Raw genomic sequence first — 27,400 nt, forward strand, 5'->3', positions numbered from 1 at the left:
TGTCCTAGAGTCTGGTTAGGGAACTATTCAAGGGTCCAGACTGAACTTCCCTATTCTCAGGTAGTATCAGTAAGAGATGCCTTAATAAGAACTCAAAGTCCAGGAGAGCTCACCAAACTCACCAGAATACAATGACCTGGAACAGTGATGATCACATTTCCTTGGCCTGAGTCATTTGGTACCATTAATCAGTTCCTTTCACTCTTTTGACAGCCACACAGCTTGAAATCATGAGCAGATGTTGTTTGTCAGACTGGGCTCAGATTTGTGCAGAATTTAGGTATGGAAATAATGTAGTTGCTCTCAAGGAAATTAATATTTCTGGGATGAAAATTAGATTATCAGAGATTAGACTAAGATGGCACATCTCCTTTCCCGCACTCAATTTCATAAAGTAAGGGAAAACATAGCTTTGAGAAATTGTAAATCTCCCACTTTTTCTCTACTAGAAAGAGCAATGTTTGGAAGAAAAAAAAATGGTGGCAAATGGCAAGAGCCATTTGTGTAACTTGGGACTAGGGAGTCTATGAAGGCAAGATGGTCCTCTCTGGTTTTGATTCTGCAGATGGAGGAGTTTGTCACATTAATATTAACATTGATAATTATATTATCAATTATAATATCAATTAGCTATGTTATTAACAGCCTTTTATTGACACAGAACTTTTCATGTGTTCAAGTTTCTTACACATTTATTTTCTAATTTAAATCTTTTCACCTCACAACAGTAGAGAATGCCCTGCCTAAAGGAATGCAAAGAAAAGGCACAAAGCCTGTTCTTGGTCCCCAAGATTGGAACCACTGCATTCTTTCCCTTGGGCTGGGAGAATGCCTTGCACGTTTTTGGAAGGATTAGGTACATAAATCACAGACAACCTAGTTAGTGGTTCTTAAATTTGCGTGTATCATCTGAAGGAGCCTGTTGAATATGCTTTCTGGGGACCCAATCCTGAAATTTAGATTCAGCAAGTCTGGAGTGACCTAAGTCTGCATTTTTAACAAGTGCTCCATGTCCACTTGGGTCAGGTGCTTTAGGCATGTGACTGAAATTTAGAAAATCGGTCTGAATTTTCCTTTTAGGGTCACACTAGATTGAGATAATTTGTCTCTAATTACTAACCTGCTCAGGGGAGTTCAATCCTGGGCCACACTATTAGAAAACAAAAGTCAGAGCAAAGAATAAGATCACCTAGGAAAAAACAACGAGGAAACTTGATTAATACAGATTGATAACTGCGCAGGCTCGGAGACTGAAGAAGCCAGGCGCACACACACCTTCTTCTATGCATTGTGCGGTGTTCATTAACGTCTTCAGTGTCGGACACACGATTGTTCAGTGAGAATTGATGAAAAGAATAACAAATACGAGGACACAAAAACATATAAGACATACTCTCCAGTATTGTTTTTCAACTTGCTATTAAACTTAGGTCCCCGTTTGATAGAAATGAAACCTCATATTCGCTTTTAATATTATTTTCAAGTTTCAACATAAATACGGTGACTGAAAGTAAAGCAATAGACAAAGCAGCTCTCTGCCGCATCAGGGGGTACCGGAAGAGGTGAGCCCAAGAGGATGCCAGCGGAGGAAAACCACCGAGTTAGCTGTTTTGGTTGGAGGAAATAAGGGGTACCGCCCAACATCCCTGCCGGGCCGGAAATAGGGACCCCGGGCCGCTCCAGCTTCCGGCGTCACTTATCCGCGACTTCCTGCGAATGACATGGCTGCCCTCAGCCGCGTCCGCTGGCTGACCCGAGTGAGGCCCGGGACCCAAGGGCAGGCGGGAGGGCGGGGGGTTTGTACCGGACTCACAGAAGTACTCGGGGCCTGAGGCGCCCAGATCCGACTTTAAAGGCTTGTGTGTCTGTTGCAGGCACTGGTCGCCGCTCCGAATCCCGGAGCATGGAGGAGCCTGTGTACCTCAGCCGTGGCGCAAGCCTCCTCGCGGACCCAGGTAAGCGCAGGCCCGGCTCCGGTCTCGGACATCTCCTCTCCTGGCCATGCCCTCCACCCCGCCCCAGAACCCCTTTCCTCGCCCCAGCTCTAGCTCTGCTGCCCCTGCTCGCAGGGCGAGGACGTCAGGGTGGAGGGCGCCTTTCCCGTGACTATGCTGCCAGGAGACGGCGTGGGGCCTGAGCTGATGCACGCTGTCAAGGAGGTGTTCAAGGTTAGTGGTCTGGGGCGTGATGGGGACGATTGCTTGAGTCGGAAAGGACTTACTCAGTTCTGATCCTGCGATGTTTGGCACTGTTCTTGAAGGCTGCCTCTGTCCCAGTGGAGTTCCAGGAGCATCACCTGAGCGAGGTGCAGAATATGGCATCTGAGGAGAAGCTGGAGCAGGTGCTGAGTTCCATGAAGGAGAACAAAGTGGCCATCATTGGTATGTGTGCCGAATAAATGCTCATTAAGCTTCCCTCAGCACACACCGATACATTAACTCTTATGAGTTCTCACCACTGATTGGTAACCATCAGTGGGAACCCAGTTGGAAACCCAGGAGCTGAGGGATCATGTGCCTCATGCTCTATGCAGGAAGGCTTTATGAATTTGTAGTCTGTCGTGGGGCTACCTCGTGGGTCATCGTGCTCAGTCCCGTCAGACTCTTTGCTTGGACTGTAGCTCGCCAGACTCTTCTGTCCATGGAATTTTCCAGGCAAGAATACTGGAGTGGGTTGCCATTTCCTTCTCTAGGGAAATGGTCCTCAAGTCTTGTTAATTTTGTCTCAGAAAGGCTATTTCTAGCTGCCTCTTTTCTGTCTTTCCTTCTGCTTTCCTACTGTAACTGCCTCATTAGACTTTTTGGCTTTCAGTTCTGCCCCTACAGTCCATCCTTTACAGCTCTTCTCTTGGAAAGTCCACCGTGACTTTGCCAGTCCCAGCCGTAGGGTAGGAAAGTAAGTTCATTATGAGTTTTTCTGCCTTTGTTTATGCAACATGTGTTCTGTTCTTTGGTCACTCCAGACTGTGTTAGTTTCCAGATAATGTGTATTGTCTTGACTTTTGCTGTTCCTGCTGCCCACAGTGTTCTCCTTTTGGCTCCTTTTGGTTCCTCCTGTCAGAATCTTCCTTACTCACTGTATTAGTTTCTGAGTGGTGCCACACATTACTATAAACTTGGTGGCTTAAAGTAAGAGAAATTTTATTCTTTCCAGTTCTGGAGGCAGAATCCCAAAATTACGGTGTTGGCAGAGCTTCACCTACAGACTTGAGGGGAACCTTCCCTAGCCTCTCCCAGCTTCTCTGGTGGCTTCTGGGAGCTACTGGCATTCCTCAGTGTTTCTTGCCTTGTAGGTGTGTCACTTCAGTCTCTGCCTCTGTCTGGATCTGGTTTTCTCCACTCTGTGTCTGTATATCTGTTTCTCCTTCTTTTCTTGTATAAGGACTTGTTACTGGGTTTAGAACCTACAAAGATCCCGTGGGAATCCATCTCAAGATCCTTTACTTACTATCTCTGCAGACACTGTCTTAAATTAGGTCACATTTACAGGTTCTGGGGGTTAAAACATGGACATATCATTTTGGGGATCACTATTTAAGCTGGTACACTCACTCAAACTAAGGTCTGGCTGAAGTGCCAGATGTTCTGTGATGCTTCCTGGTACTGCCAGATCCCTCTGTGCATCCCTTCTCTGTGCTCCTGGGCACGTTGGTAATACCTCTCCCATGGTATTTATCATGTCCTTCCTATTAACTTCCTTCTCCCAGTGCATTGTTTGCCCCTTGAAGACAGGAGTTTGTGTTGTTATTTGGTTGGTATTCGTAGTGCCTGGCACATAATATGTGTTGGTTGAAAAGATGTCACATATGTAGACACAGAAACATCAAGAAGGGTCACAGATCTAAGTTGTTTCTCAACCTATTTAATCCAGGCCCTTTGAGAACATGAGAAAAATTTTTTTCTGTTCTCCTCTTAGGTCATTTTGAAGTTTCAGCATACATCTGGTGACTAGAAATGAAACAGTGGACCAAATGTTTCTGGTTTTAACTACATTATTCTTGTTTGCCCCTTGCCTCCAGAGACATTTAAGGGTCACTTATTTGGGAGTGTGAGGTGGGAGTCTGGGTTGCATTATGTCACCGAGGGGACACCACTCCAGGTTTCCTTGAACTTGACCTGTGCTTGATTCTCTCCTCCCAACCTCTGCTTTGTTTATGCAGGAAAGATCCACACCCCAATGGAGTATAAAGGGGAGCTAGCCTCCTATGATATGAGGCTGAGGTAGGTGATGGGAGGCTGTTGGTGAGTGGGATACTGGGGCACCAGGCACAGTATTTATGGCTCTGCCCTATCCCCAGGCGGAAGTTGGACTTGTTTGCCAATGTAGTCCATGTGAAGTCACTTCCTGGGTACAAGACTCGGCACAACAATCTAGATTTGGTGATTATTCGAGAGCAGACAGAAGGGGAGTACAGTTCTCTGGAACACGAGGTGAGGTCCTAGCAACTGTGGGGAGCAGGCGTGAAGAGGGGAGAGAGGCCTAGCTCCTTCTTCGCTTCTTTCCAGTGTCACCCAGCTGCTTCTCTCTTATGCAGAGTGCGAGGGGTGTGATTGAGTGCTTGAAGATTGTCACTCGAACTAAATCACAGCGGATTGCAAAGTTCGCCTTTGACTATGCCACTAAGAAGGGGCGGGGCAAGGTCACGGCTGTCCACAAGGCCAATATCATGTGAGGGACATAACTTTGCATGGGGTAGGGTCCTGGGAAGGTAGCCCCCAGCACTCTCCCAGCTGAATCTGTTCCCTTTGGCCCATGAACAGGAAACTGGGGGATGGGTTGTTCCTGCAGTGCTGTGAGGAAGTTGCTGAACTGTATCCCAAGATCAAGTTTGAGAAAATGATCATAGACAACTGCTGCATGCAGGTAAGGCACTCCCAGTGTCTCTGTTCTCAGTGAGAAGCAAGGCAAGGGCTTGGATTCATGTCTTTGCTCCATACCCCCAGCTGGTGCAGAATCCTTACCAGTTTGATGTGCTGGTGATGCCCAATCTCTATGGGAACATTATTGACAATCTGGCTGCCGGCCTGGTTGGGGGAGCTGGTGTGGTCCCTGGTGAGAGCTACAGTGCAGAGTACGCAGTGTTTGAGACGGTGAGTGAGGGACCTCCTCCCTCAGCCCTCTTGTGTGTGCCCTTCATCTGACTGCATATCCCCGACAGCTCTCCTCCAGTGCATCCCCCTGGCCTGCTCTTGTCCCCCCAACCCTTGCATCTTCTCAGTGTTCCTGGCCTGACCTCTCATGTAATACCCTTCCCTGACCTCAGATTCTGCAGAATGTCTGCTGCTAGTGACTCTGGCCTGCTCATCTGTCCACAGGGTGCCCGGCATCCATTTGCCCAGGCAGTGGGCAGGAATATAGCCAACCCCACAGCCATGCTGCTGTCAGCTTCCAACATGTTGCGGCATCTCAAGTAGGTCACTGCCAGGCTAGGATGGTGGCTGGGTGGTTTGGGGAGCATGGGTGGGGGAAATCAGGAAGACGACGTGGGGGTAATTTAGTTTCTGTCCACATTGGCAGTCTCGAGCATCACTCCAACATGATTGCAGAGGCAGTGAAGAAGGTGATTAAAGTTGGCAAGGTGAGTTTAGAAAGGCTGTGGGGTTTAGGGTCTTGGCACTAATTTCTGGGAACCTGAGTTGGGGCCTCCTTTCCCTCCAGGTCCCCAGAGCCTCTGCTCTTTCCCAAATCCTGTCAGGGCTGTTCATTTCTCTTCTCTTGGCTGTCTCATTCTCTTGGTCATCTTTGCCTCCTGGTTTCCCATCTGCTATTTCCTCTTCATCCACTGGCAGATCTTGTAGCTTCCTATCTAGCGTGGGGGGAGATGGAGGAGCAGAGGGAGATAGCTGACAGGATGAGGCACCACCTTCTCCACACCTCGAAGCCTATCCTTATCTGCCACTCCCCTGCAGTTAGGTATCTTCCTTCGGTCTGACTTGCATTTCCCATCTCACTCATGCTGAGCTTCTTAACCTGCTGAGGCTGCAGCAGAGCAGGAATAGTGGCTCTGGGCCCTCAAAAGACAGAACACAGGTTTGTACTTTTCCAAACTTGGCTGCCTCCTTGCATCTCTGCTGCATCGCATCTTGTTTTCCTGGCCTTGTCACCCTCTTTGGATTCCATTTCCATCACATTGCCCTGCCCCTCACCTTCATGGGCTCTCTTCTCTTCTTCACCACGGTTATTGCCGGTGGTGGCTGTAGGTACGGACTCGAGACATGGGCGGCTACAGCACCACAACCGACTTCATCAAGTCTGTCATCGGCCACCTGCACCCCTATGGGGGCTAGAGCCCTTTATTCCCTCCAACCTCACAAGGACCATACACCTCCCTTCAGTACTGTGGACCAGAGAAGAGCCCTATACCTCTAGACAATAAACCTGGGCAGAGCCTAGGTTGTCGGGAGCTGGCTTCCTTAGGGAATAGTTAGGTGGTGGGGGGTTAGGGATGGGGCCCAGGCCACAGGGATGATAACAATTCTCCCCTACAGGTTCGAACTTCTGACATGGGTGGTTATGCCACCTGCCAAGACTTCACTGAGGCTGTCATTGGTGCCCTGTCCAACCCATAGGTCCCACCCACACCCATGTTAAGGTATCCAATAAAACATGGTATGACTCTTGTGAATTTGTTTTTATTTTTATTGGGCTCTAGGGGATGGGATGGGGAATGCCTCTGTTAAGTTATGCCCCACTAGGAAGATGTCCATTCTAACTTTCCTGGGATAGCTTTCGGAGCTTTTTCTTTTTTTTGGAGCCACTGCTCTTGCTGGCAGCAGCCTCTTCAGGTCCACTGCTGAGTGGCTCCTCCTTGGAAGACAATTTCCGCTTTTTCTTGGGGACTCTCTTGTTTTCTGACTCATCAGGGTCAGTAACTGGTTCCTCTTTGGGAAAAGATTTCTTCCTCTTGGGAAGACTTCCAGTACCAGCTGTCTCTTCAAGATCACTACTAACTAGCTCTTCCTTGGAAAAAGATTTCTTTTTCTTGGGTTTGGAAAAAGAGACAGATGGGTCTTCCACTCCATTCTCCTGAAGAGCCTCCTGGGGCTTTTGCTTTTTCTTCTTTTTGGGTCTTTCACTTGTCTCCTGATGGCAGAAAGGGAAAAATGGGCATGAAGTAGTGTCATCTGTTTTATGTACACATACTCATGTTAGAATTCCAGCTGTTAAGTACTCAGGGAACAAAAACTAGTGAAAATGGCATTAAAACTGCCCAGTGTTTCTGGGATGATTTTTAATGAAATGGCTCTAGCTTTGGAAATCCATGTCAAATCAAAGGTAACCCGTCCCCGCCCCCCATCACTTAAAAGGTAGAACACACAATTATCCTTAGGGAATTTACAGAAAAACCTCACCATGCTGGTCACAAAAAAGAATCACGATGCCAAGTTCCAGAGGGGACCCTGAGACACCGGCACTGCTGACAATCCTAGGGAGACTGATTCGACCACAGCAGCACATTGGAGCCCTCCCTGTTCCTCATTCCCAGTATGAGATGCTGTCATCTCTAGATACTTCTGAGAACAAGCAGAGCAGTCTGCACTACCCCTGGTTAAGAACTCCTGGAAGGCAGCAGAGGCAGAACACACTTGCCCAGGGAATGAACAGGTGTTGCTACAGACCAGCTCTCTGGGCTCTTGAATATTCAAGTTTTCTCAGCACCTATCTCCTTCCTATAGAATCAAGAGGTAGATTTTGATACGTCAAGTCTTTATTTCAATCCAAAAGCATGTACTCTAGACCCTGACTTGAGATGCTATATTCTCTGTTCTGCTGCTTTCTGTCCTACAACCTAAGATCTTTACCTAGGGCTGAGGGCTGACAGTTTACTACTGACCTCACACTCCTCCGGGGCACTGCTATTTTCTGAAGAAGCCAGGGCAATTGCAGCCAGCCTTTTCTTTTCCTTCTTCAAGCGTTTCTTCTCCTGTTTCTCGAGCTTCCTAGTGATCTCAGCAGCCGCTTCCTCTGCCTGGCCAAAGAAAGATGCTGAAAAGGCTCGAAGACTTCTGGTTCCCCAGGTCTCTCTCATGGTTTTGTTGGATCAGGCTCATTAAATCAGTTTTTTGCCTCCACTCTACATGGTCAGGTTAAGACAGTTCATCACCTCCAACACCCAGCTCTTATTCTACCTGACCCAACCCGACCCAAACTGACCTGAACCATTGCCTCCTTCATGACATCCAGATTCTTTCGGGGAATCTCTCCAGTCTCATAGAAGGACAGCCGCTCCTCAACTTGTTCTCGAAGCTTCTCCCCAAAAACACTGGTGGGCACCTCTGGATGTGTTTATATAAGTAAACAAAGCACATCAGCCCCTAGAAGGACAAACTATTAGTTCAACCTCCAGTGTTCCCTCTACCCTCAGCTTTACTCAGACCCAAAGTATCAACACTCACTAGGTGAACTGCTGTTGACGAAAAATACTGCCATCATTGTAGAAGCTGCTAGGGTAGTCAGCCTCCCCACCCTCCCAACTGCCCACTGCCCAACTCATACCAGAGAAGCAATCAATTCGTGAGGCAATACTGCATTTGTTTGCCAGGTATCGGGAGATGCGACCTTTGTTCTTGGCAGCTGCTCGACCAATGAAGGTAGAGTGGAAAATGAGTCCGTACTTTGGGGTGTTACCCCTTGTCTTCAAGGCTCTGGGAGAAGAATATTCAGCGGAGACTTTTAAGATCAGAAATTTCAACGGTGTTAGCTAAGACAGTGCCTCCCTTCCCTTTCCCCGCAGTTTCCAGAGTGAGCCTCAGGCCAGGTTGGGTTTCTACCCCACCTCATGCCAACCCACCACTCCCAGAGGCAGAGGGAAGGCATCCAATGTCGCTGACCTGGAAACTTGGTCCCTTTGCTGGGCCCAGGGAATCACTCAGACACCAGGACTGGCCATCACCCCCATAGCAGAGGCCTGTATAGGTCAGGGAGCCCTGGTCAACCATCACTGTGATCCCCAAACAAGCAAGTGGGCACCAGAAGTGGCACCTGAGTGTGAGCAGGTGCCCTCACTGGTACCTGAACAGGGCCTTTTCAGCCCCAAGGATCTGCACTGTGGATGCTGGATACTTGGCCAGATTGGTGAGACTGCCAGCGTGAGCAATGAGACGTGCACCTACCTAGAGAAAGAGTCAAGGAGTCAAAGAAGCTGGAATTGCCAATGTACCAACTGCATAACGTGCTTCAACCTCCTCCCCATCAAGTTCAACCGGGGAAGATATGATAGCTCATGAAATACAACAACAATATGATGACTATAGATGGTAATCCCATAATCCCCCATCTTTTGGTTTCCCATGACGCACCGCTTCCCCAATTAGGGCAGACAGGCTGGGGGCTACTTGGCTCATCTTGGATCGCAGGTAAGTGTGTAGACTTTGGCGGTACTCTGACAAAGACACCACACGACTGGAGAAGCTCTCGATGTTTATCAAGTCAATGGCTGATATGTCCATGCCTAAAGAACATCAAGTATGAATGCAGAAGCCCAATATTCAGAGCCCCATACCTTATTTTCACTGCTAGGCTCTGTACTGACCCATGGAAGACCGCGAGGCATCCAAAATAGACTTAGCCTTGGCTGCATCCATTGTCAGCTCCTCCAGCTTCTCCAACTTTTCTTCATTAAGCTCCTTCCGGTTTCCAATGAACTGAGCAAGGCGGCAGTACGTAGCATTGTCATTGATGATCTTTACCAGCTCAGGAAAGTGATACCCATACCACTCCCTGCAAAGAACACAATCACTCCCTGGCCCAGCTGCCATGCGTCAAAGCTACACTCAGCCCTCTCCACATCTACTTTATGCCTGGAGGAAATAGGAACAAATCAGATCCAAAAACCTCCATGTCTCCCCATTCACAATACAGACCAGGTAAAGGGCCTGCCTGGGCTGAGGTGTATATGGGGTGGGTTTACTCTGCCTCCTCTTTCTATACAGTCAGTGTACGAACACAGCCTGTGGTAAGCATCAGGAGGTCCAGCTCTACCAGTCCTGATTTCAGGATTCAAAATTAGCTAACCCACAGACCCAAGACCTTGTTTCTCAGGTCACCCCTGCACTTTACCTGACACGCATGGAGAAGGTATTGATATCCTTATCCAGCTGGTCCAGGAGGCTAATAGACTGGATAATCATATTGTCCACTCGGTTCACATTAAACTTAACTTTGGCACGAGAATAGCTGTGTCCTAGCCCCAGTTGGGCTTTACAAGCAGACAAATCGGTCAGACCTTTCACCAGGTTGTGGAAGTGCAGACGAACCCCTAGAAGAGGGTGAGACTGTGAGTAAGGAAAGGCTCTGAGCTAGTACCTGCATGCACAGGCACCAGACAAGCAGCGGCTTCTAAAAAGCAACCTGCTAGGTTTCCAGAACCACTGCCCCACCACCAGCTCCAGATTTCAAAACTGTCTCACCTCGAAGGATCTCGGCTATGACACCTCCAGTCTGGCAGTTGTACCCTAACTCCTCTTGTATAGCCGCACCTATCTTGGGGTCCCCAACCCCCAGAAGTACTTTCTTCTTTTTGGGTGGCAGGTGAGTCTCCAAGAGCAGGCGGAGGTCCTCATGAACAACACCTCAAGGCAAAGAACAGAGCTCCCATTAACATGCTGAAGGACGTTTAAATCGTAAAAAGGGATCTTGTCACCTCAACTGCTCAGTGAGACTGATCTTACACTGGTCTTGCAGAGCGTGCTAAGATGGCCTGTGCCTAGAGCCCTCCTCTTACTCAGAGGCTTTGCTCAGAGACATGGAGACATCAGTGATTACACTCACTCAGGGGATTGACAGACTCAAGTCATCACTGCAAAGCCAGCATCAACCATAGGAGAACAGAACTCAGGCCCCATAACCTAAGTGTAAAATATATTACTGAAAGCTTGAAACACACCCTGGAGCACAATGGATGTATTTAGTACCAGATCTGCCCTCTGGGACTAAAACTTCCTCCAGGCTTTTGGCATCAAAATTGCCCTTTGCAATCAACTGAACAAACTAGCAGAGAACCACATTTGACTGGATCTACCATTATACCAGCCCCTCAACCCCAGCCTGATTTCACTTAAAAATCATTACTACAGTGCCTACAAGAAATAAAGCGTACATCCTAGGTTGTTAAAGGGTAACAGTAGAAAGAACTACATCTCGGCTCATCTCTCTACAATATTTAGTGGCCAACTCACCTTCAGACACAGCGTTGGCATTTTCCAAGGCAACTTGGGACGAGGAAAAGGGACAAAAGGCCACAAGACGAACGATGTTGTGGAATTTGCCAAGGTTCAGCACGCACTCCTCCACCTGGGGGGAGAAAGATGAGTGATATTCTTCCCTCCCTCTTGCCTCTAGGGGGCAGTAAAGCAGCAGCAGCTCTCGGACCTGAAAGCACTTTTAGGACCAATCGAACACTAAAATTGGACAGATCATGGGTCCTAAATCCCGGTTCCGCTTCATCGGTACGGGGTGGAATCTGGGAAGCTTACTTTTTAATGCTTCTAACGCAATTCTAATCACGAATGCAAGTAAGGACCACCTACTTTGGAAATGTCAGGCCCAGCGCACCTCCCAACGCGCGGCCGGCCACGTGGGAGCGCGCGGTGCATGCTGGGGCCCGCGCGGCCAGAGGGGCTGCGGAGCCGCCGGCTAGCCCACTATGTCCACCCACCTGCGGCAGCAGAAGGCTGATCTCCTCCACCTCCTTCAGCGCCAGAAGCGCGTAGCCGACCGCGTGCTCGAAAAGCACGTGCAGCAGCACCTGAAAAGGGAGCCGGACACCAGAGTAAGCGCTTATCTCACGTTTGCCCAGCCCCGTCCCCGGGGAAGGCCCTGGTCCCGGCCCACGCTCCAGCCCAAACCCAGGCCTAAACCACGGCCTCTACCTCGCCCGCACCCTACAACCACTCCTCACCATGGCGCTCGCTCCTGGTCCGGCTCGCACTACGGCGAGCGCGCTCTGGCGCGCGGAACCAGGCTCCGGAGGCCACGCCCCCGCCTCGTCGGCCAATCAGAGGCCGGGGACGGTACCATCCCTTTCCTCGGGAGGGGTCGCCCGGGGTGGTACGGCCCTCAGGCGGGGACAGGGGCGCGAGCGCCGGCAAGTCGGCCTTTTCCGGTCTCTGCTGCGGCATGGTTGCTTGGTACGCGCCGGCCGGAATGGGCCCTGCAGGCTGCAAAACGGTTTGGAAAGGCGCGCTTTTCTGGTTCATTCACTCTTGTTTTCATGCTGTAAATTACAGGCAGCAGAGCTTGGTGGGATCCGGGCTGGAGGCCCCCGCACTGATCGCGGCCACACTTCAGAGCAGAAACTGTTGCGGAGCCCAGTCTCCACAGCGCTAGGCATCTCAGGACCTAGGCCCCGCCCAAACCCCCAGGATACCAGGACCCCCTGCGTCCCCACCCAGCAATAGGGGTCTACCCTCTGCCGGGCCAGGGTTCTGCGCTGGCTTTCCTCACCACTGGGGCGGAAGCTGGGCCTGAGGCACTGGCGCGGACTTTGAAGTCGTGATTCCCATTGCTGACTTGGTGCTTTTCAGTTTTATTTTTAAAAATAAAGGCTTCAGGCGCTGAAGTAGGAAAGAAAGATGATTCCCATCTTTTTCCAGTTCAGTTTATTGTTCCCTGCTTCGGCAGAACCTTCCTTTTGCGGGGCCAAGTGTCACTCGCCCTGGTGCACTGCCCAACTTCTTAGTACCCTGTTAGTTCCAAGTGAACGGGAGCTGCTGTCGTGTCCTCTGGGCAGCTTTAAGGCACTCAGGAGACTGTTGTGAAATTATTGATACTTTTGCTTTAATAATGTCTGAGTTACAAGTCCAAAACCTGGTTACCCCAAAATGGTATATATATGTTGGTAAATTTAAAAATAAATCATCTTAAGGGGATTTTTACAACTTAAAATTCCCACAACTAGCGTGCATTTATAAATTCAAGGTATTTTCAAGTACTGAGCTCTTAAAATCTGGTAGATTAAATTTAATCATAAATCTTAAAATATCATAGTCTTAATATTGCTTACGTATGTGCTTACATTTTTTTGCCTGTATCCACTTACAATCATGAGTTCAGACTCCCATCTCATGTTTTTAAAACGGAATTGGATCAGTTACTCCATCTCATGTTTTAAAATGGAATTGCAAAATTAATCTGTTACATGAGAATGTTAAAGCATTATAAATGCCAAATTAAATAGAAGTTTCCAAAATGTATTGGAACATATTAATGCTATGACTGATTTACTTGATTACTTCTATACTTAATCCTAAATATTCCTGGGGTTACAGGTGCTTGTCTACTAAAGTAGGGAATTTCAGAGGAGAAGTTGGAATCCATTAATTGGTTTGCAGAATTAATTTAGACAGTCTTGGCCAGCATTAAAAAAGTAGGATGAAAAAATAAGGAAATAATAGTCTATCATATAGAGTAAGGAGTATTGATTTGTAAAATTTTTTTTAAACAAATATATACATATATATACACCACATATATGTTATGTATATGGACATTTCTGTGGATTATGTACTAGAAGCCTGAGAGTCACTGAGCTGAAAGTTTACCTCATGGCTTTAGATAGATTTGAGTCCTCTGGTTATAAAGGAACTGTGTTAAAGCAGTTTGCTAACTTAGAGGGGTAGCTGAAGAAAAGTGCACTTCAGCTAGTGAGGTAGAAAAGCTTATAATTAGATAAGTGAAAGTGAAGTAGCTCAGCTGCGACCCGGGGACTGTAGCCCACCAGGCTCCTCCGTCCATGGGATTCTCCAGGCAAGGATACTGGAGTGGGTTGCCATTTCCTTCTCCAGGGGATCTTCCCGACCCAGGTATCGAACCCAGGTCTCCCACATTGCAGGCAGATGCTTTAACCTCTGACCCACCAGGGAAGCCCATAATTAGATAAGCTTAGGAAAGTTGGGTGATTAACTTAAGGTCGTGTTGTAAGCAGCAGAGCGCAGATCTGAACCCAGGTTTGCTGACTCTGATTCATATTTACTGCTACTTAAAACAAACATTTTACTGAACATAGGCCAGGTGTGATACAGGTGTGGTACCTGGCATGTAGGAGGAACTCAACGAATATTAGTGGACTTTTTTTTTTAATCCCCTTTAACAGTGAATAGTGATAATTTTTTATCACAGTATTTCATTTTACCTATTCTCAGTTGAGTCCCAGTTCTCCCATCACTTCTCATAAAATCTACTAAAACCCCAATTTTTATAAACCCAGCTACTCTGATTCATTTCTAACATTAACTTACACACATAGACAGAGCACTTCTAAAACTGAGTTTCGTTTCACATGGTAAAATAGTTACGCATTCTGTTTTTCAACTTCCAGTGGCAGTAGATAGACAGTTTACTGATTAAATGTTGAAACCTGGAAAATAGGTTCAGTATGTAAACCTGCCAGTTATTGGTATCTTAGTTGTTTTTTTTTTTTTTATTTAAACAGGGTTGCTAAGAATCTTTCAGGTTTCCTCTGTCTTCTTCAGGTCTTTTCAAAATGGCAGTGGGGTTTGTGGGAGCACTCTTATATCCTAGTTGCAGGGGAAGAGGGGGCATTTCTCAGTTCTCTGTGCTTAGGATCTGGTGCTGTGTCTTGGGACACCATCAATCCCTGCTATAAAATGGCTGCTTTGGACTGGTCCCTGCACCTGTACACTTTTGTCCTCTGAGCCACACTGATCTTAGCCAAATACTTGAAATCTCTGAGCTGTATCTTCTTATGTCAGCCTCTATTGGTGGAAATACTCCTCACTGAGGCATTTGTGGTCTTTGGGGTCACCTGTCTGCCATGTATAGGCTGGGAGGACCATGCTTATTACCAGAGGAACTTTTATCCTAACCCTTTGCTCATGAAGGACATCCCTGGTGTCTCAGACAGTAAAGAATCTGCCTGCAATGCAAGAGATCTGGGTTCCTGGGTTGGGAAGATCCCCTGGAGAAGGGAATGGCAACTCACTCCTCATGAATGCTCTGTAAGCCTTCCTCTGATGCACTGACCATTGCATTGGGTTGAGTGTGGGACCTCTAAAGCAGGGGTCAGCAAACCATGACCCTGGGGACTAAATCTGGCTTGTGGCTTATTTTTGTAGGACCTCAGAGCTAAGAATGATTTTTGCGTTTTTAAAGGGTTTTAATTTTGGGGGGTGTGTGTGGCAGAGACTAATGTGGCCCACGAAGTCTCAAATCTTTATTATCTGACAATTTATGCAAAAGGATTGCTAGTCCCTATTCTGAGATCTGATGAGATTGGGCGTTTTCAGGGTCATATGGCTGTCCCTGTTCTTGGAGGTAGGCAGTTTCATCTGTGCCATGTTTGGGGAACATGGCAGAAGTGAACAGATAATATTTGTAGAAATGAAAAACTTGTTGAAATTTAAAAGAAATGCATTGACTCATTAGCAGATTAGGCATGGTTTAAGAGAGTGTTAGTGAATTGGAAGATCTAACCAAATAATTTATTGAGAATGCAACAAAGATAAAGAGGTGAAAGAGCGGTTAGGAGATGTGGAATAAGTTTAGCCCAGAAAGCAGGAAGGATTTTAGTGAGGGTTCTCTTCAGAGAAACAGAAGCAATAGGATATAGCTATGGATAAAATGAATGGGGCTTCCCTAGTGGCTCAGAATGGGGTGAAGAATTTGCCTGTAGTGCAGGAAATAGCGGGTTTGATCTCTGGAGGATCAAAGGATCGGGAAGATCCCCTGGAGGAGGGCATGGCAACCCACTCCAGTATTCTTGCCTGGATAATCCCATGGGCATAGGAGCCTGGCTGGCTACAGTCTATAGGGTCACAAAGAGTCAGATGTGACTGAAGCGACTTAGCATGCAAGTACATAGATATAGATAAGAGGGAATTTATTATAGGAAATGGCTCACATGTTTGTGGAGGCCAGGAAGTTTCTCAGTCTGCCATCTGTGGGCAGGAGAACCAGGGAAACTGATGATGTTAACTCAGTTTGAACCCAAAGGCCTAAGAATGGGGTTGAGGGCAGCTGATGTAGGCCCAAGTCTGATACTGAAAGCCTAAGAACCCAGAGTGTCCGAGGGACAGGAGGAAATGGATGTCTCAGCTCAAGCAGAGATAGAACTAATTTGCCCTTCCTTCACTTTTTTGTTCTGTTCTTATTCTCAGTGAATTGGTTGATGACCGTCCATGTTTGGGAGGGCCATCTGCTTTACTCAGTTCACCAACTCAGATGCTAATCTCTTCCAGGAACACCCTCACAAACACAACTAGAAACAGTGTTTTACCAGCTGTCTGGGAGTCCCTTAGTCTAGTTGAGTTGACAACATAAAATTAACCGTCATCAGGAGGAACAATATTTGAATAGCTGGTGGATGTAGTTTCCCAAGAACTGATGAAAAACACTGAGCCAAAAGGTACGGGAATGCATCTCAAACAGGATAAAAAGAAATCCGGGCTTGTACCCTTGTAATAAACCAGCAAAACACCAAGCACAAAGAGGAGACCTTGAAAACATATTTTAAATAATTCAAATTTATAATGGTCACAAATTGTTCAGGATTTCTACTTTCTTGTACCATTTTTGTTAGTTTTCTGGGAATTTGTTCATTTCATATATTTTGTTGTTAGTCGTGTCTGACTCTTCATGACCCCATTGACTGCAGCACACCAGGATTTCCTGTCTTTTACTATCTCCTGAGTTTGCTCAAACTCTTGTCCATTGAGTTGGTGATGCCATCCATTTCATCCTCTGTTGTCCCCTTCTGCCTTCAGTCTTTCCCAGCATCAGGGTCTTTTCCAGTGAGTCGGCTCTTCGCATTAGGTGGGTATCGGAGCTTTAGTTTCAGCATCAGTCCTTCCAATGAATATTCAGGATTGACTGGTTTGATCTCCTTGCTGTCCAAGGGACTTTAAAAAGTCTTTTCTGACACCACAGTCCAAAATCAATACTTCAGCACTCAGCCTTTTTTATGGTCCAACTCACATCTATACAGGACTACTGCAAAACCATAGCTTTGAATATACGGACCTTTGTAGGCAAAGTAATGCCTCTGCTTTTTAGTGTGCTGTCTAGGTTGGTCATAGCTTTTCTTTCAAGGAGCAAGCGTCTTAATTTCATAGCTGCAGTCACCATCTGCTGTGATTTTGGAGCCCAAGAAAAATAAAGCATTTCATCTGTGCTTTCACATTTTTTAGTATAGATTTGAATAGATTTTTTTATGTTTTGTGTAGCATATATAGCTGTGATCTTTTTTATCCTTAATATTTATTTTTACCTTATTTTCATCATTCTCAAAAGTTAATTTTATTTTCCTTTTCAAACATTGAAGTTTAGATTTTGTTGATTCTATTGTATGTGTATTTTTTTTAACTTTTATTCTTGTATTTATTATTTCCTTCTACTTGATGGCTTTATTTTGCTGTTTTGTTTCTTAATATGGAAGTTTGTTCTTTGGTTTAAAGATTTCTCCTTCAATATGCATTTCTTTCTAGATACTTCTTTAGCTGTATTCACTAATTTGGCATGCAATACTTATAATTCAAATCAAGTTTATTCTAGTTTTCATTATGATTGCTTCAAGGACCCACACGTTGTTTAGATGGGTATTAAAGGGTGAAGGTATTAAAGCTCCTCCTTGCTTTCCATTGCTGCTTTCTAAACATTATTTCCTGTTTCTCTGAGAAAACCCCCAGCCACCCATTACTGCCTGGTAGCATTCGATTTCGTACTGGGAAGGACTGTACTTTTTGGATGAGGAGGCAAGATGCTATTGATCAAAACAGTTTTGGGGTCTCTAAGCTGTTGTACTTCCTCATCTCAGATTTACTATCCTGATTGTATTGTTCCAGCTTCTGTCAGTATCCACCTAGTTCGCTCTTTAAGTGCTGGTGTGGCCATGACAGCTGGCATCATTTTATGTGTGTGAGGCCCAGGGACTCATTGTAGTTTGCAGACACCTCACAGACAGGAAGCTTGAACTGGTGGGAGGGTGCTTGGAGAAATGAGCCTAAAGCTGCATCTGTTCATCTTCCCAGAAACCTAACTAAGTCATGTAATTCAACTGGTCTTTCTTGGGCCCCTGAGAACATAGCTATGTTTTGAGCTAGTGGGCGTCTTGAAGACTATGTGATCGAACATCTTTTGTGGATGAGGTATCAGCTGTAATGATGTTCAAGAAGCTACAGAATCAGTTTTTCCATTCCTTAGAAGAAAAAAAAAAAAAGGTTTTTATGTGCCCATTGTACGCCAAATATCTTTGTAGATGCTGGGGGTACAGTAGTATACAAAGTCAAGTCCCTGCCACTGTGGAGTTTACATCCTAGGAGACAGGAAATCAAGTAAATATGTAGTACATACTTGGTACCATTGATGTTGGTACATGTTAAGGAAGGTAGCATTGAGTCCCTCAGTGGAGGGGCAACATTTCGAGCAGAGACGTGGAAGGATGATGAAAGCAGTGATAGTACGAACCCATGGCCTCTTCATTCAGAGACTTCACTACCCATGTGCTAAGATGTAGCAGTGTGGGAGGCTGACCAGGGTTCCTGAGGAAGATTTCAGGGGCAGGAGGTAGTTTAGATATTCACAGAAGGGTGTGTAGGTCATTTAGAGATGGAGGGTGGAAAGAGTTGAAAGCCAATCCAGAGAGAAGAAACTCCTGGAGGTGTAAGAGATTCATCCTGCTCGGTAGTTGGACAAAAGACTGAAGGATCTAACATGAAAGATCTAGAATGTATGAAGCCTTGAATGAAGGCCAGGGTGAGGGGCTTGGGCCTGATGACTCTTACTCTCCATAAAGCAGTGTTTGATAGCGGATTAGTTTGGAGGTGATGTGCAAAACATTTCCCACCGAGTTCCAGCTGAGGAAATGGCAGCAGGTCTGAAGGAGGCTACTGGCTTGCCAGGTGTGCTCCAGGCTCAGCTTTAAAAAGCCATGTGGGCCTTTCTTGTCTCTGTGTTCACCCATTGGGAAGGATAATACACTGCAGCATCTCTTCCTCTTTTTATTTAGCCTGGTGTATGGCTCACTGTGTCATTTTGGTGTAATTAAGCCGGAGGTTTTACTCTGAGCAGTGTTAATGGGGACTTACGGAAATGAATGTGCTATTTAAGTTCAAAGGACGAGGCAGAGCTTCAGGAAAGGAAATTACATGAAACAACCACAGGATGGCAGCACTTAACACTCATTTCCTGAATTTTTCTCATCAAATTTCAAAGGCGTCTGGCAATTCCCAGGCCAAATAAACCCTGCAACATTCTTTGGTAACGATTTATACATATTTGCAGCATTTCTTTACAGAGACACATAAGAATGGGAAGCCTTCTAGAAAGATCATTTAGGAATACTGGGTAAAAGTTATCTGTTACTTATTGAGAACTTAGTCTAATGCTTGGCACTTAGTCTTATATGTGTCAGCTTGTTGAATCTTCACAGCAGAATCTGGAGGTCTCTGTGCACCTGTCCTTAGGTTGCTGCTGCTGCGTTGCTTCAATCGTGTCTGACTCTGCGACCCCATAGACAGCAGCCCACCAGGCTCCTCCATCCACAGGATTTTCCAGGCAAGAGTACTGGAGTGGGTTGCCATTGCCTTCTCTGGTCCTTAGGTTAATTCCTGATATATTTTGATTTATTTCTAGTATCATATATGCTTTGTATTTGTGCTGTTTTTTGTTTCTTTGTCCTCCTTTTTCTTAGAGGCACTAGTAACCTAAGATCACTTTATTTTTAATTTTTTAGTAACGTATTTTTTCTTTTTTATTGAGGTATAGTTGATTTACATTGTTGTGTTGAGTTTAGTCGCTCAGTCGTGTCCGACTCTTTGCGACCCCACAAGTTGCAGCACGCCAGGCCTCCCTGTCCATCACCAACTCCCAGAGTTCACTCAGACTTGTGTCCATTGAGTCAGTGATGCCATCCAGCCATCTCATCCTCGATCGTCCCCTTCTCCTCCTGCCTCCAATCCCTCCCAGCATCAAAGTCTTTTCCAATGAGTCAACTCTTCACATGAGGTGGCCAAAGTACTGGAGTTACAGCTTTAGCATCATTCCTTCCAAAGAAATCCCAGGACTGATCTCCTTCAGAATGGTCTGGTTGGATCTCCTTGCAGTCCAAGGGACTCTCAAGAGTCTTCTCTAACACCACAGTTCAAAAGCATCAATTCTTCGGCACTCAGCTTTCTTCACAGTCCAATTCTCACATCCATACATGACTACTGGAAAAACCATAGCCTTGACTAGACGGACCTTAGTCGGCAGAGTAATGTCTCTGCTTTTGAATATGCTATCTAGGTTGGTCATAACTTTTCTTCCAAGGAGTAAGTGTCTTTTAATTTCATGGCTGCAATCACCATCTGGAGTGATTTTGGAGCCCCCAAAAATAAAGTCTGACACTGTTTCCACTGTTTCTCCATCTATTTCCCATGGAGTGATGTGACCGGATGCCATGATCTTAGTTTTCTGAATGTTGAGCTTTAAACCAACTTTTTCACTCTCCTCTTTCACTTTCATCAAGAGGCTTTTTAGTTCCTCTTCACTTTCTGCCATAAGGGTGGTGTCATCTGCATATCTGAGGTTATTGATATTTCTCCTGGCAATCTTGATTCCAGCTTGTGCTTCTTCCAGTCCAGCGTTTCTCATGATGTACTCTGCATATAAGTTAAGTAAGCAAGGTGACAGTATAAAACCTTGACGTAAGGTTTCAGGTATATGGCAAAGTGATTCAGTTATATATATATGTATTTCAGATTCTTTTCCACTAGAGTTTTATTAGAAGATGTTGAATATAGTCTCCTGTGCTATACAGTAGATTCTTGTTTATAGCACTGTGTATCTGAGGCTCCAATACTTTGGCCACCTGATGCGAAGAGCCGACTCATTGGAAAAAACCCTGATGCTGGGAAAGATTGAGGGCAGGAGGAGAAGGGGATGACAGAGAATGAGATGGTTGGATGGCATCACTGATTCAATGGACATGAATCTGCGCAAACTCGTGGAGATAGTGAAGGACAAGAGAAGCCTGAGGTGCTACAGACCATGGGGTTGCAAAGAACCAGACACAACTTAGCAACTGAACAGCAACAACTTATCTGTTAATTGCAAACTTCTAATTTATCCCCCCTTCTCCTTTGTAATTATAAATTTGTTTTCTATGTCTGTGAGTCTTGTTTCATAAAGAGGAAGTTTATTTGCATAATCATTTTTGATTTCACATATAAATGATATAATAATATGATACTTGTCTTTCTCTGTCTTAGGGTGATAATCTCTAGGTCCATCCATGTTACTGCAAATGGCATTATTTCATTTTTTATGGCTGAGTAATATTCCATTATATATATATATATAGATAGATAGATAGATAGATAGATAGATAGATATATGTGTGTGTGTGTACTGGCTCCTTGTATTGAGAGCATGGAGTCTTAGCTATTGGACTACCAGGTAAGTCCCTACCATATCTTTATATCCATTTATCTGTTGATAGACCTTTAGGTTGCTTCTGTATCTTGGCTGTTGAAAACAGTGCTGCTATGAACAGTGAGGTTCATGTACCTTTTGGAATTAGAGTTTTTGTCTTTTCTGAATACATGCCCAAGAGTGGAATTGCTTGGTCATATGGTAACTCTTTAGTTTTTAAAGGAACCTCTTCATAGTGGCTGCACCAGTTTATATTCCCAAAAATATTTCAGGAGGGTTCCTTTTTCTCTATACTCTCTCCATCACTTATTATTTGTAGACTTTTTGATAATGGTCATTCTGACAAGTGTGAGGTGATACCTCATTGTAATTTTGATTTGCATTTCTGTAATAATTAGTGATGGCACATCTTTTCATGTGCCTATTGGTCATCTGTATGTCATTTTCGGAGAAATGTCTACTTAAGTCTTCTGCCCATTTTTTGGTTAAATAGTTTTTTTCTTTTTTTCTTGATATTGAGCTGTATGAACTGTTTTGGTATTTTGGAAATTAATCTGTTGCTGACTGCATTGTTTGCAAACATTTTCTCCCATTCTGTAGGTTATCTTTTTGTTTTGTTTATGGTTTCCCCTGTTATGCAAAAGCTTTTAAGCTTACTTAGGTCCCATTTGTGTATTTCTGCTTCTGTTTGCATTACTCTAGGAGATGAACCCAAAAAACTATTGCTGTGGTTTATGTTAAAGAGTATTTTGCCTATGTTTTCCTTTAGGGGTTTTATAGTATCTGGTCTTACATTTAGGTCTTTAATCTATTTTGAGTTTATTTTTGTATGTGGTGTTAGAGAATGTTCTAGTTTCATTCTTTTACATACAGTGGTCCAGTTTTCCCAGCACCATTTATTGAAGAGGCAGTCTTTTCTCTGCTGTGTATTCTTGCCATCTTTGTCGCAGATTAATTGGCCATAAGAGCAGGGGGTTGCTTCTGGACTGTCTATCCTGTTCCACTGACGTGTATGTCCGTTTTTGTGCCAGTACCGTACTGTTTTGATTATTGTAGCTTTGGAGTATATTCTGAATTCAGGGAGCATGATTCTTCCACCCCTGTTTGTCTTCAAGATTGTTGTGTCTATTCAGGGTCTTTTTGTTTTTTTTCCATACAAGTTAAAATTTGTTTTTGTTCCAGCTCTGTGAAAAATGGCTCTGGTAATTTGATAGAAACTGCACTGAATCTGTAGTTTGTCTTGGGTAGTATGGTCATTTTAACAATATTGATCCTTCCAATCCAAGAACACTGTAGATCTTTCCATCTGTTTGTGTCATCTTTAATTTCTTTCATCAGCGTCTTATACTTTTTTGGAGTACAGGTTTTTGCCTCTTTAGGTAGGTTTATGCCTAGGCATTTTATTCGTTTTGATGTGATTGTAAATAACCTAAGGTCACTTTAAATTAAATTTTCCATTTGAACTTTTTAAATATTTTATTTTTTTTGTTTATTTGGCTGGGCTGAGTCTTGGTTGAGGCACATGGGATCTTCAATCTTTGTTTCAGCATACAGGATCTTTATTTGAAGCATGTTGGATCTAGTTCCCCAATCAGGGATCAAACCCAGGCCCCCTGCATTGGGAGCATGGAATCTTAGCCACTGGACCACCAGGGAAGTCCTCTTGAGTTTTTCTGACACACAGCTGGTATGGGGATTTTTGATTCTCTGTGTGAGGGGTGTCTTGAGATATAATTTCTCAAAGGAGATTTTTGTCTTCCACTTTCTGCTGGTTTATTCCTTATTGTCCCTTTTACAGCATATGGAACTTTGTTGTCCCAGCTTTGGGTGGGCTGTACAAAGCATATCTGAATTGAGGGTCATCAGTGTAGTGGGTACTGTTGGTACCCTGCCTAGGTTCCTACTGGCTGGTGTATCACTTCTAGTTTCTGTGAGTATCTGAGTCATGGGGCAATCAGGTGTCCCTCTTGATCTTCAGCAGGAGTGTGTTTTTACTTATATGCTTCTTTGTATAATGGGCCTGTTTATGGACACTAACCATGTAGATTCTTAGAAATGAAAGAATCAGCCTTCAAAAATAGTGTCTGACAGAAAATTTTAGTGTCTGTTTCATTTCCCTCCAGTAAGGAATGCGCAGACAAACTAAGGTAATATCAGTAAGATAACAGTTATAATTCTCTGGATAAACTGTTAAATAGACTTGCTAGTTCAATCAGGCTTTCCTGGTGGCTAGACGGTAAAGAATTTGCCTGCAAGGCAGGAGACCTGTGTTTGAGTCCTGTGTCAGGAAGATCCCCTGGAGAAGGAAATGGCTATCCACTCCAGTGAAAAGCAGAGATAGCACTTTGCCAACAAAGGTCTGTATAGTCAAAGCTATGGTTTTTCCAGTAGTCATGTACAGATGTGAGAGTTGGACCATAAAGAAAGCTGCACGCCTAAGAATTGATGCTTTCAAACTATGGTGCTCGAGAAGACTCTTGAGAGCCCCTTGGACAGCAAACAATCAAACCAGTCAGTGCTAAGGAAAACAGCCCTGAATAATCATTGGAAAGACTCATGCTGAAGCTGAAACTACAATACTTTGGCCACCTGATGCAAAGAGCCAGCACATTGGAAGAGTCTGACGCTGGGAAAGATTGTGGGCAGGAGGAGAAGGGGGTGACAGAGGATGAGATGGTTGGATGGCATCACCGACTTAATAAACATGAGTTTGAGCAAACTCTGGGAGATAGTAAAGGACAGGGAAGCCTGGTGTGCTGAAGTCCATGGAGTCGCAGAGAATGGGGCACCACTTAGTGATTGAACAGCAACAAAATTCAAATCATTCTTAGGTGAATTGAGGAAAGAAAGAGAAAGGAAAGAGGGACGGAAGGAAGGGTGCTTTTCATGGTTGATGATCCCTAGGCTGAGTAGTGAAGCTGTACGATGGAATGAGCTGGAAGATCAGCCCTGAGAAGGCAGAGATGAAACTCCCCTCACACTGTTTTCTAATGAAATGTCCCAGCTATAAAGTCATACCAGATGAACATCCCTTCTCTCTTACCCATGCCTTCTTCCTCTACCCATCTCCCTAGCTCATTTGAAGTTTCCTTTTGCTTGATGGTCCTAGGATCCACCGTTAACGAATCCACTGATGGATGTCTTTCAGAAAAGCTTTAGTGTTTTCATGACAGAGATCTGGTAACTATTTAAATTAAGAAACCTGTTAAAATGTGTCCAAAAATTCTTTGACCACTCTTCATTCACGAGCTGGAGCCTAATTTCCATCTCTGAGTGTAAGCTAGACTTAGTGACTCTGTTCTAATGAACAGAAACTGGTGGAATTGATAGTGTAACTTTTGAGAACAGGTTATAAGAGGTGTTGTGGCTTCCTCCTTGCTGTCAGATCACTGGGGAAAAGTGAGCTGCTGTGTTGTGAGGACACCTAAGCAGCCCTATGGAGAGGTCAGTGTAGGGAGTAAGCAAGTCTGTGGATGGCCAGCAAGGAAGCAACACCTCCTGCTAGCAGCCACGAGTGAGCCACTTGTGAATGTATCTTCCAACTCCCGACAAGTGTTCTGATGACTGTAGCCCTGCCTCAGATTGTGACTGCAATATGCAGAACCAGAATTTCCTGGTGAAGCCAATCCCAAATTCTTGATCCACAGAAACTGTGTGAGATAACAAACGTTTACTGTTTTAAGCTGTTAAATTTGGGGGATAATTTATTATGTAACAATAGATAACATACATTCCTTCACATAAAGTTATGTGTCATCAGAACAGGATAATCTGTGTTTGTGGTGGGTGAGTAGGGATATTGGTCAGCCTTAGAAGCCTGAGGGGTGACCTCTGGGAGTCCTGGACTGAGACTGGCACCCTGCTGATACTTGACCCATGCTGGCAAGGCCTCCTCAGTGGTCTGGCCTCCCTGGCTGATGCCCCCACGAGACTTCTGCACAGAACCAGGATGTGACATGCAGGATGTGATCACCAGAGACAAGGCTCTGCACTGTACTCTGCAGAGCTCCTCCCCCTCCCCCAAACCCTTTACAGTAAACAATCACTCATTTTAGAATTTCGTGCATGAGAAAGATTTTTCTGCCCTGAGCAATATTTTGTTTCCTTCACCAGGTCGTCCCTGATGGCTCAGAATGTAAAGAATCCATCTACAATGCAGGAGGCCCAGGTTTGATCTCTGGGTCAGGAAGATCCTCTGGAGAAGGAAATGGCAACCCACTCCAGTATTCTTGCCTGGAGAATTCCATGGACAGAGGAGACTGGTAGGCCACAGTCCATGGGGTCTTGAGTCAGACACGACTGAATGACTAACACTCTCAGTTAGGTCAGAGGAACCATGCTGCTGTCTCTTTGCCTTGCTGCCAGGGAGTCTCCAGTGCCCTTTTGATGCTTGATGGCATCAGCTCTCCTCCAGCTAGTTTCTGGAGAATCACCATTTCCCACTCACCAAGGCTGGACTTCATTTTACTTTTATTTTCATTGGCTTCTTGAACCTTTTGTTTACACTGCATCACCCCCTTTGGAAGGAAGTGGTTGGTGGTCAGGAATGTGTGTCTCTCTGCAACCTCTTCCCAGTTGGTGGAGCTGGTAGAAACCTGTCCCCACGTGGGCTCCATGCAAAAAGTCTATGATGGTGATCATGGCCCTGCCCCCTCTCCCCGAGTCTGGAGCTGAGGGAATCTGCTGTGAGTGCAGGGTACAGAGCTGCCTGAGCCAGGACTCTGGGATGGGTAGTTAGGCTCAGCTCTGCTAAGAGGTGGATGAAGCCATTGTCCTCTGGGCAGCTAACAAGAGCCTGAGACTGAGTCATCGAAGTCCCCACAATCGGTGAGAGTAGAGAGAACATGCACGTGTATGAGAGAAGAGAGGAGGAGGGAATGATTTGGGGGGTGGGGTCTGAGGATCAGCCCCAGGACCATGCTCCATTAGTCCCAGCTGTCAGTGGGGTGGTCTCCAGGCCCGCTTTCCAGATGTTGACCTCCAAGGATGAGCCTGAGGCTGGGCTTGGCCAGAGTCTGGTCTGACACCAGGGGCCCGAGATACAGGGAGGTGCTGGGAGGCAGGCAGCACAGTCTTGCCGGCAGAACTGGAGGCCCCAGGGCCCTGTGCCTTCTGGTCCAGGGTCTGGCTTTGGCTAGCAGAGTGATGGGCAGTCCCTGGAAATGAACAAGACAAGAGTGAGGATATAGGAGATTTCCCTACAGTGTCCTGGTGTGGAATTGGAGTTCTTGGAAGCTGCCCTGTGCTCTAGGTAGATTCCAGTCCTATTTGGTGATGTAAGAATGGCTGGATCACCCTTGGGCACCTGGGGGCACCTTGGCCCATTCTTGATATAACAGCTGTGTTGGAGGAGTATGATCTGCTGGATAGAGGGCTAGATTTTGAATGCTGGTCTTAGGCTAGACTCTCTGAGCCTGGTTTTGTTGAGAATAAAATCAGCTATAATAACAGCTCACAGATGGCTACTAGGGTCAAATATGATGATAGAAAGGGTTGTAGAAACTGGGTCAATCCCAGGACAGTGCCGTGCTAGTCAGATCCATTTCCAGCTCTTTCACCTACTTGTTTCCCTCCTTTCCTTAACTCTGAGTTGGGGACAATTACTGGCTTGTTTTTCACCAAACCCAGTTCTAGGACATAGAAATAGACTAAATTTCCATTGTGGATAGCATGGCCTGTGGCTGAAGTCCAGGCTTTGATGGGCACTGTATCCATGTGTGACCTCTAGGCTCCTCCCACTCCCAGCCTGATGCAGGACAGGATGAACAGAGCCAGGGTTCCCCACATCACTACTTGGGAGGAGAGTGGCCATCAAGTGGAAATACCCAATTTGGGCTTTATAGAGTGAGAAATTTTTATTGTGTTTGAGCCATTAGCTGTTTTAGGCCTGCTTGTTAGAGCAGTGTCAGTGAATACTTCAAGAAAGGGCTTCCCTGGTAGCTCAGATGGTAAAGAATCTGCAGTGCAAGAGACCCAGGTTCAATCCCTGGATTGGGAAGATTCTCTGGAGAAGGAAATGACAAGAGAAGTTAAA

The 27,400-nt window shown here is 45.5% G+C and overlaps 3 protein-coding genes and 5 non-coding genes across 9 annotated transcripts in view; 1 reads left to right on the forward strand and 7 right to left on the reverse strand.

Moving 5' to 3' along the window:
* Positions 1-1,708: 1,708 nt before the first annotated feature.
* IDH3B (isocitrate dehydrogenase (NAD(+)) 3 non-catalytic subunit beta) lies at positions 1,709-6,591 on the forward strand. 2 transcript variants are annotated; one of them, XM_068987107.1, is made up of 12 exons: positions 1,709-1,757; positions 1,875-1,955; positions 2,070-2,168; positions 2,261-2,381; positions 4,160-4,220; positions 4,298-4,430; positions 4,535-4,668; positions 4,761-4,863; positions 4,944-5,090; positions 5,316-5,410; positions 5,518-5,578; positions 6,201-6,591. In XM_068987107.1, exons 1-12 carry the CDS (start codon positions 1,722-1,724, stop codon positions 6,285-6,287), a joined length of 1,158 nt encoding a protein of 385 aa, XP_068843208.1. In that variant the 5' UTR covers positions 1,709-1,721; the 3' UTR covers positions 6,288-6,591. The 2 variants fall into 2 exon arrangements, with proteins under 2 accessions (XP_068843208.1, XP_068843209.1); XM_068987108.1 differs by having other exon boundaries at positions 6,489-6,589.
* A 57-nt stretch (positions 6,592-6,648) lies between these two features.
* Positions 6,649-11,943, reverse strand: NOP56 (NOP56 ribonucleoprotein). Its single transcript, XM_068987259.1, has 12 exons — positions 11,900-11,943; positions 11,657-11,746; positions 11,178-11,292; positions 10,410-10,571; positions 10,060-10,258; positions 9,533-9,720; positions 9,300-9,451; positions 9,013-9,113; positions 8,497-8,645; positions 8,155-8,276; positions 7,835-7,969; positions 6,649-7,083 (listed from the first exon to the last, which is right to left on the reverse strand). The coding sequence occupies exons 1-12, from the start codon at positions 11,900-11,902 to the stop codon at positions 6,709-6,711; spliced, it is 1,791 nt and encodes a 596-aa protein (XP_068843360.1). The 5' UTR covers positions 11,903-11,943; the 3' UTR covers positions 6,649-6,708.
* Positions 8,039-8,109, reverse strand: LOC138091914 (small nucleolar RNA SNORD57). The gene has a single exon (XR_011145946.1). It is a non-coding gene; the product is annotated as a small nucleolar RNA SNORD57 (small nucleolar RNA).
* LOC138091915 (small nucleolar RNA SNORD56) lies at positions 8,368-8,438 on the reverse strand. Its single transcript, XR_011145947.1, has one exon. It is a non-coding gene; the product is annotated as a small nucleolar RNA SNORD56 (small nucleolar RNA).
* LOC138091928 (small nucleolar RNA SNORD86) lies at positions 8,864-8,949 on the reverse strand. Its single transcript, XR_011145959.1, has one exon. It is a non-coding gene; the product is annotated as a small nucleolar RNA SNORD86 (small nucleolar RNA).
* LOC138091920 (small nucleolar RNA SNORA51) lies at positions 9,837-9,972 on the reverse strand. Its single transcript, XR_011145952.1, has one exon. It is a non-coding gene; the product is annotated as a small nucleolar RNA SNORA51 (small nucleolar RNA).
* LOC138091931 (small nucleolar RNA SNORD110) lies at positions 10,733-10,804 on the reverse strand. The gene has a single exon (XR_011145962.1). It is a non-coding gene; the product is annotated as a small nucleolar RNA SNORD110 (small nucleolar RNA).
* Positions 11,944-26,304: 14,361 nt separating the features above from the next.
* TMC2 (transmembrane channel like 2) overlaps positions 26,305-27,400 on the reverse strand; it is a 100,660-nt gene continuing 99,564 nt past the window's right edge. Inside the window, exon 19 of the mRNA XM_068986774.1 lies at positions 26,305-26,522. Within this exon, the coding sequence (XP_068842875.1) occupies positions 26,305-26,522 (218 nt within the window). The remainder of the gene's footprint in view (positions 26,523-27,400) is intronic.

The sequence above is a fragment of the Capricornis sumatraensis genome, chromosome 15, assembly GCF_032405125.1.
Source record: "Capricornis sumatraensis isolate serow.1 chromosome 15, serow.2, whole genome shotgun sequence".
NCBI classification, from domain to species: Eukaryota; Metazoa; Chordata; class Mammalia; order Artiodactyla; family Bovidae; genus Capricornis; species Capricornis sumatraensis.

What these genes read in the sequence shown, in the direction of transcription:
- NOP56 (XM_068987259.1), bottom strand. An exon ending in TGCCAACGCTGTGTCTGAAG is followed by an intron (nt 10,572 to 11,177) that starts GTGAGTTGGCCA and finishes CTTTGCCTTGAG; the next exon opens with GTGTTGTTCATGAGGACCTC. An exon ending in CTGCCCTAATTGGGGAAGCG is followed by an intron (nt 9,114 to 9,299) that starts GTGCGTCATGGG and finishes CTCTTTCTCTAG; the next exon opens with GTAGGTGCACGTCTCATTGC.
- IDH3B (XM_068987107.1), top strand. Translation starts at nt 1,722, where the DNA reads ATGGCTGCCCTCAGCCGCGTCCGCTGGCTGACCCGA. An exon ending in GAACAAAGTGGCCATCATTG is followed by an intron (nt 2,382 to 4,159) that starts GTATGTGTGCCG and finishes TTGTTTATGCAG; the next exon opens with GAAAGATCCACACCCCAATG. An exon ending in TCCTATGATATGAGGCTGAG is followed by an intron (nt 4,221 to 4,297) that starts GTAGGTGATGGG and finishes CCCTATCCCCAG; the next exon opens with GCGGAAGTTGGACTTGTTTG.